Below are 13,919 nucleotides of genomic sequence, written 5' to 3' on the forward strand. Positions count from 1 at the left end.
AATTTGATATATATATTTTTAACACTAGCAAAATGAATTTGAAAGACTTTCATATTAAATAAGTATTACTCTTATTCTGTTTGAGTTCATAGGTACAAGCAGGAAAAATGAGAGGACATGGAAATGTAAATTTAGACTCGGTGTCAGGAAAACTTTCTGACAATGGGAGCTGGGCAAAAACGGAATGGACCACCTCTTGTATATCCCTAATTATGGGTTTTCAAACACTAGCTGGATAACCACTCATCAGGAATGTCACAGAGTGCTGGGTTGGGAATCAGAAGAACTGGCTTTGAATCCAGTCTCTCTGTTGTGGCTTTAGGCAAGTCACTTAAAAGTCTTAAAGCTGTACAAATGCTAGTTATTCTTGTTATTTTTGTTATTACTCCATCATTTCTCCCTTCAATGTAGAATACATTAGTAGATCAGGGACAAGTCACTACGCTGCTATTTTTCTTTTACAGCTAATGTTCTGCAAACTATTGTACAACTGGGAAAAAATAATTACTTTTTGCAATTGAGTAAAAGTATTAAAATGCAAACTCCTAGAGTTTATTAAAAGCATCCTTGGTATAACTCTAATAGTAGAATGTTGAGGATTAGTGTATTACTTTAGTCTACTTTTATCTTTTTCTCATTTCTTCTGCTAGGTCTCTATATTTTTAAAAGTTTCTTTCTCATGAGGGACAGAGTGATTTAGTAGATAGAAAACTAGTTTCAGAGCCACAAAGACCTGTATTCAAGTCCCAACTCTCACATACATTGTCTGGTCTATCTCTGAGGAATCAGCATATAAGTGATCTTTATAATTCTCTAAGAACATAAGTTTCAGAAAACATTCTCTGATAGAAGAAATTTCTCTTCTTGCAGTTTCCTATATCAAAGAAATCATGGTCTTAGTCTTTATCCCCTCTTTTTTACATAATTCAGAGATTGAGTCTTTGGTATGATGAAATCGATATAAAACAATCTTAGAAATTTATGTATCAATAGTTTATCTTGGTGATTGTGGACAACAGCTTATCTATTTGGTAATAATTCTCTACTTTATTTTGGAAAACAACTGGAAATTTTTCTAAGAAAGTGAATGAAATTATTATACTCTTTCATTCAGATTTCCTACTACAAGGCATGTACCATAAGGAATCAAGGATAAAAAGAAAGTCCTTATATACACCAAAATATTAATAACAGCCATTTTTTTTGTAGCACTAAAGAGCAATATACAAAATTGGTGTCCACTGGGGCAGCTAAACAGACTATAGTTCATAAATGTCATGGAGTATATTACTGTACATGGTGAACATAATACATCAAAGAAATATGTAGACATATAAATTGAAAATAACACATATAAATGATGATAACAGTTCTTTTTCTCATTAGCTGCCTTACTATCCTAGAAATACGTCTACCCTGAGGCTGTGATCTCCTAATTGACACCTGCTCTGAACACAATTTCTGAAAGGTTCCCCTATTTTTCAGGTCTTTTGTATGAGTTGAGCATAAGTTCCTAAGTTGAACATAATTTTCCTGATTTTGGAGGATGTCATTTCTTGTTTCTATTTGCATGCCCAGCGTTTAGCACAGTGCCTAGAAAAGTTCTTAATAAATGTGCTATCACAGTGAAAAGAACAATAAAACAGTAAAAATTGGATGATGAATGTGAAATAATTATGAAAAGCTTTTGTCCCAAAAACACATGAGAAGGTGTCCCTGAAGGAGGTTTGTAGATATAGAACACATCACATAAGCTCAGACTTCTTGCATGTACTAGTTAGTTTTACTAAACTTGCTTTTGCTCTTTTTTTGAAAAATTTTTATTATACTCCCTCTCTAAAAGGGGTGGAGGGTAAGGAACTCACTAAGAAATGAAGGTGATGTAAAAACAAAATATAGCAATAAAGTTTTATTTTAAAATTTTAAATATACACTATTTTGTAAAATAACGTTCTGGTTCTAATGGTTGATTTATTAGTTGTGTTAAGGATATTTTGAAATTATATTAGAATGTGGAATTTATTATCTGTCAGACCATGAAAAGTCCACTCCTTTAGTATTCTTCAGGCATCAGCTTGCAATGATGTATTATACAGTTTCTACTTTTTCCTTCGATTATATATATCGATTGATTAAGTCCAGGATCCTTCAGGGACAACAGGATAATGCTTCCATAATTTCTTGTAGCAAAGACCTAACCCTAAATTGCTATCATAAACCTTTGTTTCTATATAAAATCTGTAACTATACTATTTGTTTAATGCTTCTTGTCAGTACATTATTGGTAGAATTTATGTAAATGTCACCCATGGAAAGCCTTTTGTTTCTACTCTTGGATCTTAGGCATTTCATGAGTTCCATCTGGAAGCAAATGATTTTCATTTCAATTTGGCAAATTTAATAAAGTAATACGCAATGTCAGACTTTACTACCGTTGTTCAGAAGAAGTATTATTTGCAGGTATTTGTATAAACACCTGTAAGTTTCTGACCTTTTTTGTCATATATGTTGCTGTTCAGTAGATCACTCATGTCTGACTCTTTGTAATCCCATTTGGGATTTTCTTGGCAGAGATAATGGAGTGGTTTGCCATTTCCTTCTCATTTTTTACAGATGAGGAAACTGGGGCAAACAGGGTTAAGTGACTTGCCCAGGATCACATAGCAAATAAGTTTCTTTCTTCTTTTATTAAAGCTTTTTATTTACAAAACATATACATGGGTAATTTTTCAACATTGACCCTTACAAAACTTTCTGTTCCAAATTTTTCCCTCCTTCCCCCCAAGCCCTCTCCTAGATAGCAGATAGTCCAATACATGTTAAATATGTTAAAAAAAAAAAAGTTAAATCCAATATATGTATACATATTTATACAGTTATCTTGCTGCATAAGAAAAATCAGATCAAGTAGAAAAAAAAAACTGGGAAAGAAAACAAAATGTAAGCAAACAACAACAGAAAGAGTGAGAATGCTATGTTGTGGTCCACACACAGCTCCCATAGTTTCAAGTATCTGCTCTATCCACTGCATAATTTACTTTTCAAACAAAGAAATACCTTTCTCCTTGCACATTAAGAAAAAAATTTTGGAACAGAAAACCTACACTCTGATTCCTATCACATTTCTATTAGGAGGTGGTAGCATACTTTGGAATTGTGATGCTCATAGTTCCTAAATCTTTCAAAGTTGATTGCTTTTTACAAGATTGTTGTTATAGAATTCTCCTGGTTCTGATCATTTTGTCAGTTTAAATTAGTCCTTCCATGTTTTTCTGAAACCATTCTCTTCAACATTTTTATTTTTAAAATTAAATTTTATTTTCACGTTCTCTTTATCCTACTTTCCCTAACTTTCTAGCAAGAAAGCAAAAAACAAAAAACCCAAAAAGCCCAACAAAAACCACCACCACCAAACAAATATTTGAAAGCTCTATTACTAAAAAGGATAATCAAACAAAACAATGGCCATGTAAAAAAATACATGTAATTTGCACTCTGAGTTTATCTGTCTTTAAAGAAATGGGAAGTACTTCTATCAAAAAGTGAGAAGTATCATTTCTTATAGCACCAATCATATTCACTTGCTGAGCCATTCAGCAACTGATGTTACTACTATTCTCTACCCCAAGTTTCCAATTTGCTGCTATAAATATTTTTGTACATATGGGTCCTTTTCCTCCTGATTTCTCTGTGGTATAGATCTAGTGATATTGCTGAGTCAAAAGGTAGGGGACAATTTAATAAAATTTTAGACACACTTCCAAATTGCTTTCTAGAATAGCTAGACCCAGTTCACAATTCCACAACATTGTAACCTTAATGTACCTGTTTTTCCACAGCCCCTCCAGCATGTCATTTTTCCTTTTTGTCTTTGTAGTCGATCTGATGGATACTGGACTTAGTAAATTTTCATCCTCTAATTATTAATGATTTAGAAGAACTATGATTTCTTTGAACAACTTGTAGGATTTTGATTGGTTACACAGTTATAGTTATATTGGAACTAAATTCATATGAATTTTTCTCACACAAAAAACTAGCCATTGTTAGCTTTTTTCTTTAGTATGAATAATCAAAACCATGAGTTTTTATGAGTTCAAGTTTTTATGTGAGCCTAGTAAGTCTATAAAAGACATGTGCATATCTTTAGATAATTGGTGCTGTTTATCTTGACTTTGTTTAGGCTCTATATTCAAGGGCAAGAAATTGTTCTTTGCACATTTGGTAAAACTCTTATAGTATTTAGCAACAGGTAATAACATTTTCCATGATTGCAAACTGATTCATTGGCTTTTTGTCTTATCTACTGACTTTACACAAAAATTTTAAAATGCCCCCCCTAGTTAAAATTCAAACATTATTTGACTGAAAATTCATTTGGACTCTATATACTTTTCCCCTTAGATTTTTATCTTGATGGTGAGCTTTTGGGAGATGTTTCTTGGTCAGCTGGCTTTAACATTGAATCCCATTTATAAATCAAGTATTTCCATAATTTTGTGCTTTATGTGGTTTTTCAGTTCAGATAGCCCTTGGGAAAATATAAAATATGAAAGGTTTTAAAAAGTAATTTCACACTTTCCCACTTCCTCGCAGCAGAGAAGCCTTCTTCCCCCCTTTCCTAAAGACTTTTTCTATCATTTTTCCTTCTTACATGGAAGAAAATCCTACTATCCTCTTTATTTCAATAGTCACAAGGAGGGATAGGTAGACATATTAAATACAAGCAGAAACATCATATATACTTGAGATATAGGCAGCTGGGTGGCACAGTAGATAATTTGGTCTAAAATTAGGAATACATGATTTTAAATCTGGCCTCTGACACTTACTAGATATGTGACCCTGGCAAAGTCACTTAATCTAGGTTTATCTCACTTTCCTCAACTGTAAAATGAGGATAACAACAGCACTTACCTCGCTAGGAGGTTGTGAGGATCAAATGAAATATCTGCAAATATCTGCTACACTGTAGATATTATATAAATGTTGACAGTGATTATTATTGTTATTTTTTATAATCCCACTAAAATATTACTGTCTAGATATTAGATCACAAAAAGAAAGTAAGCCTCCAACATAGGGACTCTCTCACAGGGAACATGCTATATTAATTTATATAAACATAAACACATCCACATATATTATTTACTTATATAAATATGTTCATATATTTTATTTATACATGTAATTTATATGTATAAAATATAAATATTTATTTACTATACTATATTTAGTATATATATAAAATATAATATATTTAATAGTGTGTTGTTATACATTTTTAAACATTTACCAACACACTTGTACCCTTTTATCTCTATTTTATATTCCATAAACCATCATGTTAACATAATACTAGTGAGGGGCAGCTAGGTGGCTCAGTGGATAGAGCATCAGCCCTGAAATCAGGAGGACCTGAGTTCAAATTTGGTCTCAGATATTTAATACTTTCTAGCTGTGTGACCCTGGGCAAGTCACTTAATCCCAATTGCATCAGCAAAAAACAAAAACAAAAACAAAAACAAAAAAACCCTTATCCTAGTGAAGACCATCTTTGAAATTTTTGGATCCCCAATGAAAATAATTAAACATGGTATATGAAAGAGATACTCACCTCTTGTTTAGTTACTTTAGCTGCATCTTTGCCCTCAGCACCCTCTGGAGACTGAAAAGAAAATTATTTAATGTAAGTAAATTTTTTTAAAATAGGGAAACATAAGATTTCAGTAGATATAACACAAGGTACTAGAATATCCTAAGTAAGATTAAATCAATAATAATTCTGGAAAAAAATAAGTTGGTAACTACACACACACATACACACATACACACACACACACACACACACACACACACACATTCTCAATTTTACTTACATCATCTAATTCTCACTTTTCCTTTTTATATTTTTGTTCTAACTCCTAAGAATAGAAGTGGGGGGGGCCCTCAAAAGATAAAAGAGCTGTGTTCAGCTCCTGCCCTCTGATACGTACTGATAACAGAACTGTCCATATAGAGAGTATGTCTCAGGGACAAGATCTATGTTATTTTTACCTGTCGATTGTACCAAATTAGTCCTTAGATTGTGGATGGTTGGAGCCAAACAGAGCAAGCTAGTGATAGAAGAATCAATAGAATTTTAATTTCAAAGTGAAGGGAAACAATTTACAAGCAAATATATATGAGCTGGAACCCTGGCCCTGATGGGAAGGGACTCACTTTAGGGTGGCTGAACCTTGATTTATATACTTGTGACCACACAAAGAGTAGGTATATTCTAGCAGCAGTAATAGTCACAACAGCAGCAGTGAGACAAGGTTGTTTAGTGGCAAAAAGTCTGTTCATAGCAGGGCATCGTGTCTGGACCTTCTGCTGCTTGCCTGACTTCAGTTCCAGAAGGTGTGCACAAAGGGGACTGCTGTTTGCCAGGTTCAGAGCCCAGTTTGCTTGCTGGGCCTTGGCTGTGGAAAATGGGGTGTCTCCTAATATCCTGACATTTCCATATTGATAGAATAAGCCACTTAACCTTTCAGTGTCCCAGGCAATTCTCTAAGACTATAAATTACTCAACAATTGCCAAATTTCGTTGCTAAGGGAATTTTTCTTCCCAGGAGTTTCCTATATTAATGAAATCACAGGTCTAGACACAGACATACATAACCTAAACAAGGGGAAAAGGAATTATGTAATTAATGGGATTCTAAGCTATATCAAAGGCACTTAGCACAATAATGGAAAGAGCACTGGGTCTCAAATCAGAAAGGTCCATCTTCCTGAGTTTAAATGTGGCACCAGATACTTATTAGTTGTGTGATGCTAAGCAAGTCACTTAACTTTACTTGCCTCAGTTTCCTCATCTGAAAAAAAAATCTGGAAGGAAACAGCAAACCACTCCAGTATTTTTGCTAAGAAAACCCTAAATGGAGTCACAAAGTGGGACATAACTGAAAAATTACTTAACAGAAGAGGCAGTCTATATCAAGCCTAAGCAGCTTTGTTCATTTCTAAGATCCTCACACTTCCATTTATACAATGAAGATAATAAAGAATGTAGACATAGTAATATTTCTTCTTTTCTTCATCAATTCACCAATGTTTTAAGGGAGAGACTGAAAGAGTGACCAACAGAGGGATATGTTTAGCAAAGGAAGTGATTGAAAATGCTTACACTTAGGATTTCCCCCTTTTTCCAAGTTGAAACATTAAACTGTTGTCCAAAGAAAGAAGGCCTAAGCAGTTATTATGGCCACATAATATATAATCTTTTATATATAAATATAAATACATATGTGTATATGTATATACACGTATATATATTACATACACACATAATAATATATAATACATATAAAGAAATTTCTACATAAATATATATTTACTTATATAAATGACACATTTATACAGACATACACTATATGAAAAAAGATTTAGAGAAAGAAGAAAGAAAAATTTCGAGGAATGGACAATTATATTCTCTTTTATTTTTACTCTCAAACAATAAAAATAACCATTTGTGATTTTAGTTGCTCTACTCATGGCAAGGACTAAGTATATTCCACCTAGAAAAACCTCTGCTAGCTTAAATATTTATGGTTCTGAATTAGAAGGAAAAGGAAACAAAAAGGTTAAAAATACATGAAGGGGAAAATACAAGAGAGAAAAGGAGGGATTTATGATTGTCCTATACCCATTTCATCAACTAATATAATCAATCAACAGAATCAATCAATCAATTCAATCAAACAGGATAAAGTTTTAGATGTGCAATTAAAATAATTTATGCCCCGTGATCCTTTTGATTGGGTCAAGAAAGTAACAGTCAATTGGCTAACCAACAAGCTAACCATGGCTCTGAGGGCCTTGAATATCTGGAAGAATTTCAACAATTATTTCTTTTAGCTTGTGGAGAGTGATAAGTTCAGGAGCTGAATTAGAGCCAAGTGCCTGGAGAGAATCACTCTTGAGAATAGGAAAGATTCTCACTCTCCCCACTCTCCCTACCATTGATCATGGCATTAGAGAGACTTTTTCATCAGCACAGAGTATATTCAGCTGGGATCAAAAAGACTGATCAGTGGGCAGCAACATATACATCTCAAAACAGAGACACATTGGAAAGGAAAGCAGCTTTAAGGATGTGACCCCTTGCACCAGAGAAGAATGCCAATTATGGACTCAAGAAAGACCTTGAATTCATAAACAGCCAAGATTTATAAATTACACTCCTGGCACATACTGTATCCCCAATATTGCATTTTAAGTTCATGCCTACTTTTCATGGGCATGAAGAGTGTGCCCAGGCTTTTGGGGGAAAAGCTTTGTATTAAATATTCTTACTATTCTATCTCTATAAATGTCTCTTTAAAAAAAAAAACCTAATTAAACTTACTGCCTAATTTTAAATAAGAAGTTCACTGATGGGGACTTTTAAGTAATAGTGTCAAAAATAGAGCACCTGGGTATCATATTAAGTAGAAGAGTTCTAGACCTGAAGTCAGGAAGACTCACCTCCATGAGTTCAAATCTGACCTGAAACATTTACTAGTTGATTCTGGGCAAGTCACTTAACTTTGCCTCAGCTACTTCATTTGAAAGATGAGCTGGAAAAGGAAATGACAAACTAGTCAAATATCCTTGCCTAGAAAACCCCTAATGGGGACTGAAAACATAGCTCTGCAAGAGCAACACCAGAAATTCAGTCCTAAGGTTTCCCTAAAACTCTAAAAACAATAGTACTTCAGCCTTTGCATATGAATGAGCCCAGAGCTACAAGTATACAGTATAGAGAGCCACGATACAGTATCAAGGCTCATCTGGGTTTGATATTTCAGAGGGGCTAGCATTCTTTAGTATTGAACTACAAATTCAAGAATGCCGGTCAATTCTCAGAATCCTTATTACACTAGGATAAACACAGCACATAGACTAGTGCCAAGTACAACAACTTGCATCTTACAGATACTTAATGGAGATGAATTGATAATAACAATGAAGACTTTTTATTTGTCTTTGTATTAACTCCATGTTCCTAATCCTTTGTTTTAATATATGCACTACATATCCCTTTTCCTCTATCATTCTGATGTCTGGCCATTCAAGCCCTTCAAGCCTGTTGATTTCACTAACAAATCAGAACAACTTTCCAAGAATGTCCTCCCTTTTCTCAACTAAACCAGCCTTCTCTTCCTCCTTCAAAAATTTTCATGAAGCCTTTTCTGGCTAATTGTAATGTCCCACGTCTTTCTCCTATCCAATATTTCCCAAGGCCTTATGGAACTACAAATTCAATTTTATTATGTGCTTTTTGCCAATGCCTGTGTACTATAGGAACATGCATTTGTGGTCATTGACTTCCTGTTTATATTGCTACCCATATGTTTATTTCTCATAGTTTTATGTATATCTGCAGTCTCATGTAAATCACAAGCTCCCACAGTACAAGAATTTGTTTCAAAGGTCATGTGCTGTACTTAGCTCAGCTGAATGAGGCACTGTGCATTATGTCCCAGTATACTTTCACAAATCATGGCTCTAAAAGAGCAGGGAGTAAGCTCAGTTAGCAAAGGCAGACATGCAACTCTAAGCTGAATTTGGAGCACAAAGTCATCATCCCTTTCTCAATAAACTCCAACAACTACTATGTGCTAGAGATACAAAAGTATCAATCCTCAAAAGTACAAAAGTAACAATCCTCAATCCCCAGAAACTGGCACTATCTCAGGGGGAAATTAAAAAGAGCACCTGTGTATATATAAAGAGAAGTGATATAAGGAGAACAATGCAAACAAATATAAAATAAATACAAAGTAGTTTGAGAGGAAGGACATTAGCAGTTCAAGTGTCAAACTTCATATAGAATAGAAATTTTTAAACTGTGGCTCTAACCCACATGGGGTCGCAAAATTATGATTTATTAGCAGTAAATGCTTGATTTGTATACCTATTTTATATACCTATATATGCAAGGTCATATAAAATTTCTCTAGTTAAAAAGAGTTGTAAGTTGAAAAAGTTTAAGAAGTCCTTAATATAGAAGAAGATGGTAAAGGTAAGGAGGGATTATACTCTAGCATGTGTGACGACCAATGCAAAAGAGATAGATTATCATATATGGAGAACAGAATTTGGCCAGAATGCAAAGAATGGAGAGAATAATTATCCAATATATGGATAGGCTGTGGCTGGTTTGTGGTTTTAAATTTTAAACAGTGGAATTCCAGGAAGCCACTAGAATTGATTGAGTAGAGGAGTGACATGTTCAAATCGTTTTGGAAGCTATGTAGAAAAGAGATGGAACTGGGAAAGACTTGAGGCAAAGAGATTAGTTAGAAGAATCTTGTAATAAAAAAGGGGAGATAATAAGACTAATATGGACACCTGTTTTGTGGGACTGCATGTGTGTAAACTCTTATCAAATTGCTTGCTCTTTCAAGGAAGGGAGAGAAAAGGAGGGAGGGAGAGAATTTGGAATTCAAAATTTAAAAAATGAATGTTAAAATTGTTTTTATATTTTAATTAGAAAAAACAAAATATTATGTTTTAAAAAGTAGATGAGAAGTGATCAGAACCTGAATTAAGGTATAGCTGTGTGAATAGAGAGCAGGGGTTGGATTTTATAGAGGTAGAAATAATAAGAATTGGGGACTTGTTAAATAAGAGAGGTGAAGCAGAGTGAGGAGTCATTTATGGACCTGAGAACCTGGAAGGAAAATTGTACTTTTGAGGAATTGTTTTTTTTTTTTTAATTCTCCGAGATGCCAGGACAGGAAGGAGTTGAGAAACAGAGGTTGGGCCCTAGCTTTGGCTTGGTTCTTGGTGCCTGGGTCATTCATTGTTCACCAGGCTGGAGGACTTGTACTTCAAAAGTTAGAGGCCTCTCCCTTTTATCATCCCTCTTATTTCTTTATCCTGTTATTCGTTGTTATTAGTTATAGAAGAGATTTGCTCTATGTGGCTATCAGCCAATCCCTGCACCTAATAGTAAGTAAATGTATTTCACCTTCTGGAATAATTGCAATTTATTAGTAAGCTATCAAAGTCTCACTTAATTCAAATAAGAGACTCCTCAGTGATGGAACAGCTTCAGTGGGAAGCAAAAAAAAAAAAAAAAGTTATTTCTGGTAGATGGGAAGGATCTATCTAGGCCAGTTAAGGGAAAGAATATTTATTGAATCAAAAAATAAAAAAGAAATTATTAACACAAATACAATGAATAAAAGTAACATTCCTGTTTTGAAAAGAGTCAGAGGATAGGGAAGAAAGAAATAATATGTCTTCCCCTATAATTAAGAGTTAGAGAGAGAGAAGGAAATTTGTTCTGTATAGAGAATGTAAAGTAGAAGAAAGTTGGAATTACTTAAGAGTAAAAAAAAAAAAGCAAGGCATAATTTTAGAGCAGGGCCTATGTAGTCCACAAAATGTATAGGACTGTGAATTCCTGAGAAGTCAGTCCAGGCTGATATGGGTCACTTGAAGGGGAGGATCCAGATCAGCAAGCCAGGGTTTTAGGAGAGCCAAGCTGTTTCAGGCAGGAAGCTGGTATCCAGGAATCTCTCTTAGGCTTCATTCTTAATGAGCCCAGGCCATGGTTTTGTGTGAAGATTGTATTCATTTATGGATGAAGGCCAATTTTAGAAGCAACAGCAGCATCAACTGTCAAGAAAGAAGAGGGACTAACTGAAAAGCTCCCGGGCAGACTCCCAACTATAGTATGTAGACACAGTTTCAATAGAGTTTTTTTTTTTTTTATATTTTTTTTGCATGGGGCCAACCACATTCTGAAATTTCTGCACTGCCCCCCATCATCAGGGATTGCCTCATTAAGAGTGACCCCAAGTGTTCTCATACTGGAGGGTTGGGACATAAAATGTGACAGCAAGGTAGACTTCTTGAAACAGAATCCTATGTTGGGGAACACCTAGAACGGCAATTGTCCTGGGTAAAGGGACACTTGCAGGCCAATGCCATTATTCCAAGGAATTTCCAATTGAAATTATACAGGAAGAAGTGTCCTCTTGGGCTGTCTCATTAGGCTCTGTTCTCACTTTCTCTGTGCCAGGTATCCCACATGCCTAGAATGTGTTCCCTCCTCACCTTCACATCCGAGTTCATCTCTTGCTTGGAAATGCAGCTCAAGGCTCTAAAGTTCTCAGTATCCCTGCAGATGTTCCAGACCCAACTCACACAGTGATGATTTTGACAGAATTCAATTAAGTTTGGGAGAAGAGCCAATTTGGGACAAGTTGGGGAGAAGGGAAGATGATGATTTCAGTTTGGGACAGTGAGTTTGAGATTTCTCCAATTTGTAATGTCTCCTGGAAAACTGATAAAGGAGATAATCTGAGATCTGAGTTATATACATAAAGATGAGAGCTAAATCCATGAGAACTGATTAAGTCACTCAGAGAGAAAATAAAGAAGGAAATACAAACTATCCACTAATTTAATGTTTTATAATCTGGCTTCAATCTACCTTTCCAGACATCTATACTCAAGAGTTCAATCAAACTTGCCTTATTAATGTTCCTCACATATGATACTTCATTATTTCCATGGCTCTGACAGACTATTTCCCATGCCTGGAAATCCCCATCTCTCTTACCTCTGCCTTTCCGAACCCCTCATTTCCTTCCAAATATAGCCCAAGCCATTTTCTACATGAAGCCTTCTGTGATTTCCCTATCTCCTGGTACTTTTTCTCCCACCTCCAAAATAACCTTATATTCATTTTGTACATATTTCTATAGGAGACATCTGAGTGCAGAGCAAATAGGGAGATGGTTTCAGAGCCAGCAAAATCTAGGTTCCCATCCTGTCTCTGACACATAATGACTGTGTGACCCTGGAGAAGTAACCCTCTCAGTGCTCTAGCTAACTCTTGTAAGACTTTAAATTATTTTTAAAAATTGCTGAATTGCATTTGTAAGAGTCTTTTCATTCAGAAGTTTCCTTTACTAACAAAATTATAGGTCTGGTCTTAATCCCATAATTATGTAAATACTCTCTCCTCCAATGAAACAGAAGCTCCTTAACAACAGGGGAAGTTTCATTTTTGTCTCTGTAGTCCCAGAAGCTAATATAGTTTCTGGCACACAACAAATGCTTAATAAATGCTTCCTGGATGACTGGTTGCTCAATAATGAGATCAGGATTCAAATTCTAAAACAGCATGTTTAGATTCCTCCAGTCACTTAATGGGACATGTATATCACTCATGTTCTAGGCTGTCCTTCCCAGAATACTCGGAATATATACTTAAGAGACAAACAAAAAGATCCAGAAATCCCAAATCATTGTATCTATATTGCTACATCACTTCCCTAAGTCCTACATGGCTCCCACTTTTAATTCTCCTTCCAAACCTCTCTCCAAACTAGCAATGGAAAATGACCAAATTCATTTCACCAACATTAAAAACCCAGTGGTCTTCCAGCTATTAAGTGCTGGCAATAGCCAGCTTCGGTGGGGGAGAGAGGCTAATATAGACTTCTGCTGACCCTAGAAGCTTCCTTTCCATCCCTTGCTTTGTTAACAAAAGCATTCTTCTGACCAATTTCATTGGTTTCGTCCCTGGTGTAATCTGTTCACAATAATCTTCTATAAGAAACTTTTCCTGACAGAAGTGCAAGGGATAATGCTGTAAAAAATTACCCTGGCATGGGTTCTGTCAATAAAAAGTTATTTAAAGGAAAAAAAAAGAAAGAGAGAGAGAGAGTGCTATGCCTGCCCCGGGGAGGGGGGAGAGAAATATAAAGACCATTAGGGGGGGAGAGAGAAATATAAAGACCATTATATCAGAAAAAAAGAAAATGTTAATCTGGCAATGATGTATCAGATTGGGGAAGTTGAGAGAAGCTAAAGGCAAAGAAATTGTTATAACAAACTATAACACAATAAAAAGAAAAAAACTTTTCCTG

At 34.9% G+C, this 13,919-nt stretch overlaps 1 protein-coding gene across 4 annotated transcripts in view; it reads right to left on the reverse strand.

Moving 5' to 3' along the window:
• HMGN3 (high mobility group nucleosomal binding domain 3) overlaps positions 1-13,919 on the reverse strand; it is a 68,844-nt gene that overhangs the window by 20,773 nt on the left and 34,152 nt on the right. For all 4 annotated transcript variants that reach the window (XM_051997305.1, XM_051997306.1, XM_051997307.1 and 1 more), the window contains exon 2: positions 5,618-5,668. Coding sequence is in view for 1 of the 4 variants with exons in the window: in XM_051997306.1 (XP_051853266.1) it covers positions 5,618-5,668 (51 nt within the window). In the remaining 3 variants the exon portion in view is untranslated. The remainder of the gene's footprint in view (positions 1-5,617; positions 5,669-13,919) is intronic.

This window comes from Antechinus flavipes, chromosome 4 (genome assembly GCF_016432865.1).
Source record: "Antechinus flavipes isolate AdamAnt ecotype Samford, QLD, Australia chromosome 4, AdamAnt_v2, whole genome shotgun sequence".
Classification (NCBI taxonomy): Eukaryota; Metazoa; Chordata; class Mammalia; order Dasyuromorphia; family Dasyuridae; genus Antechinus; species Antechinus flavipes.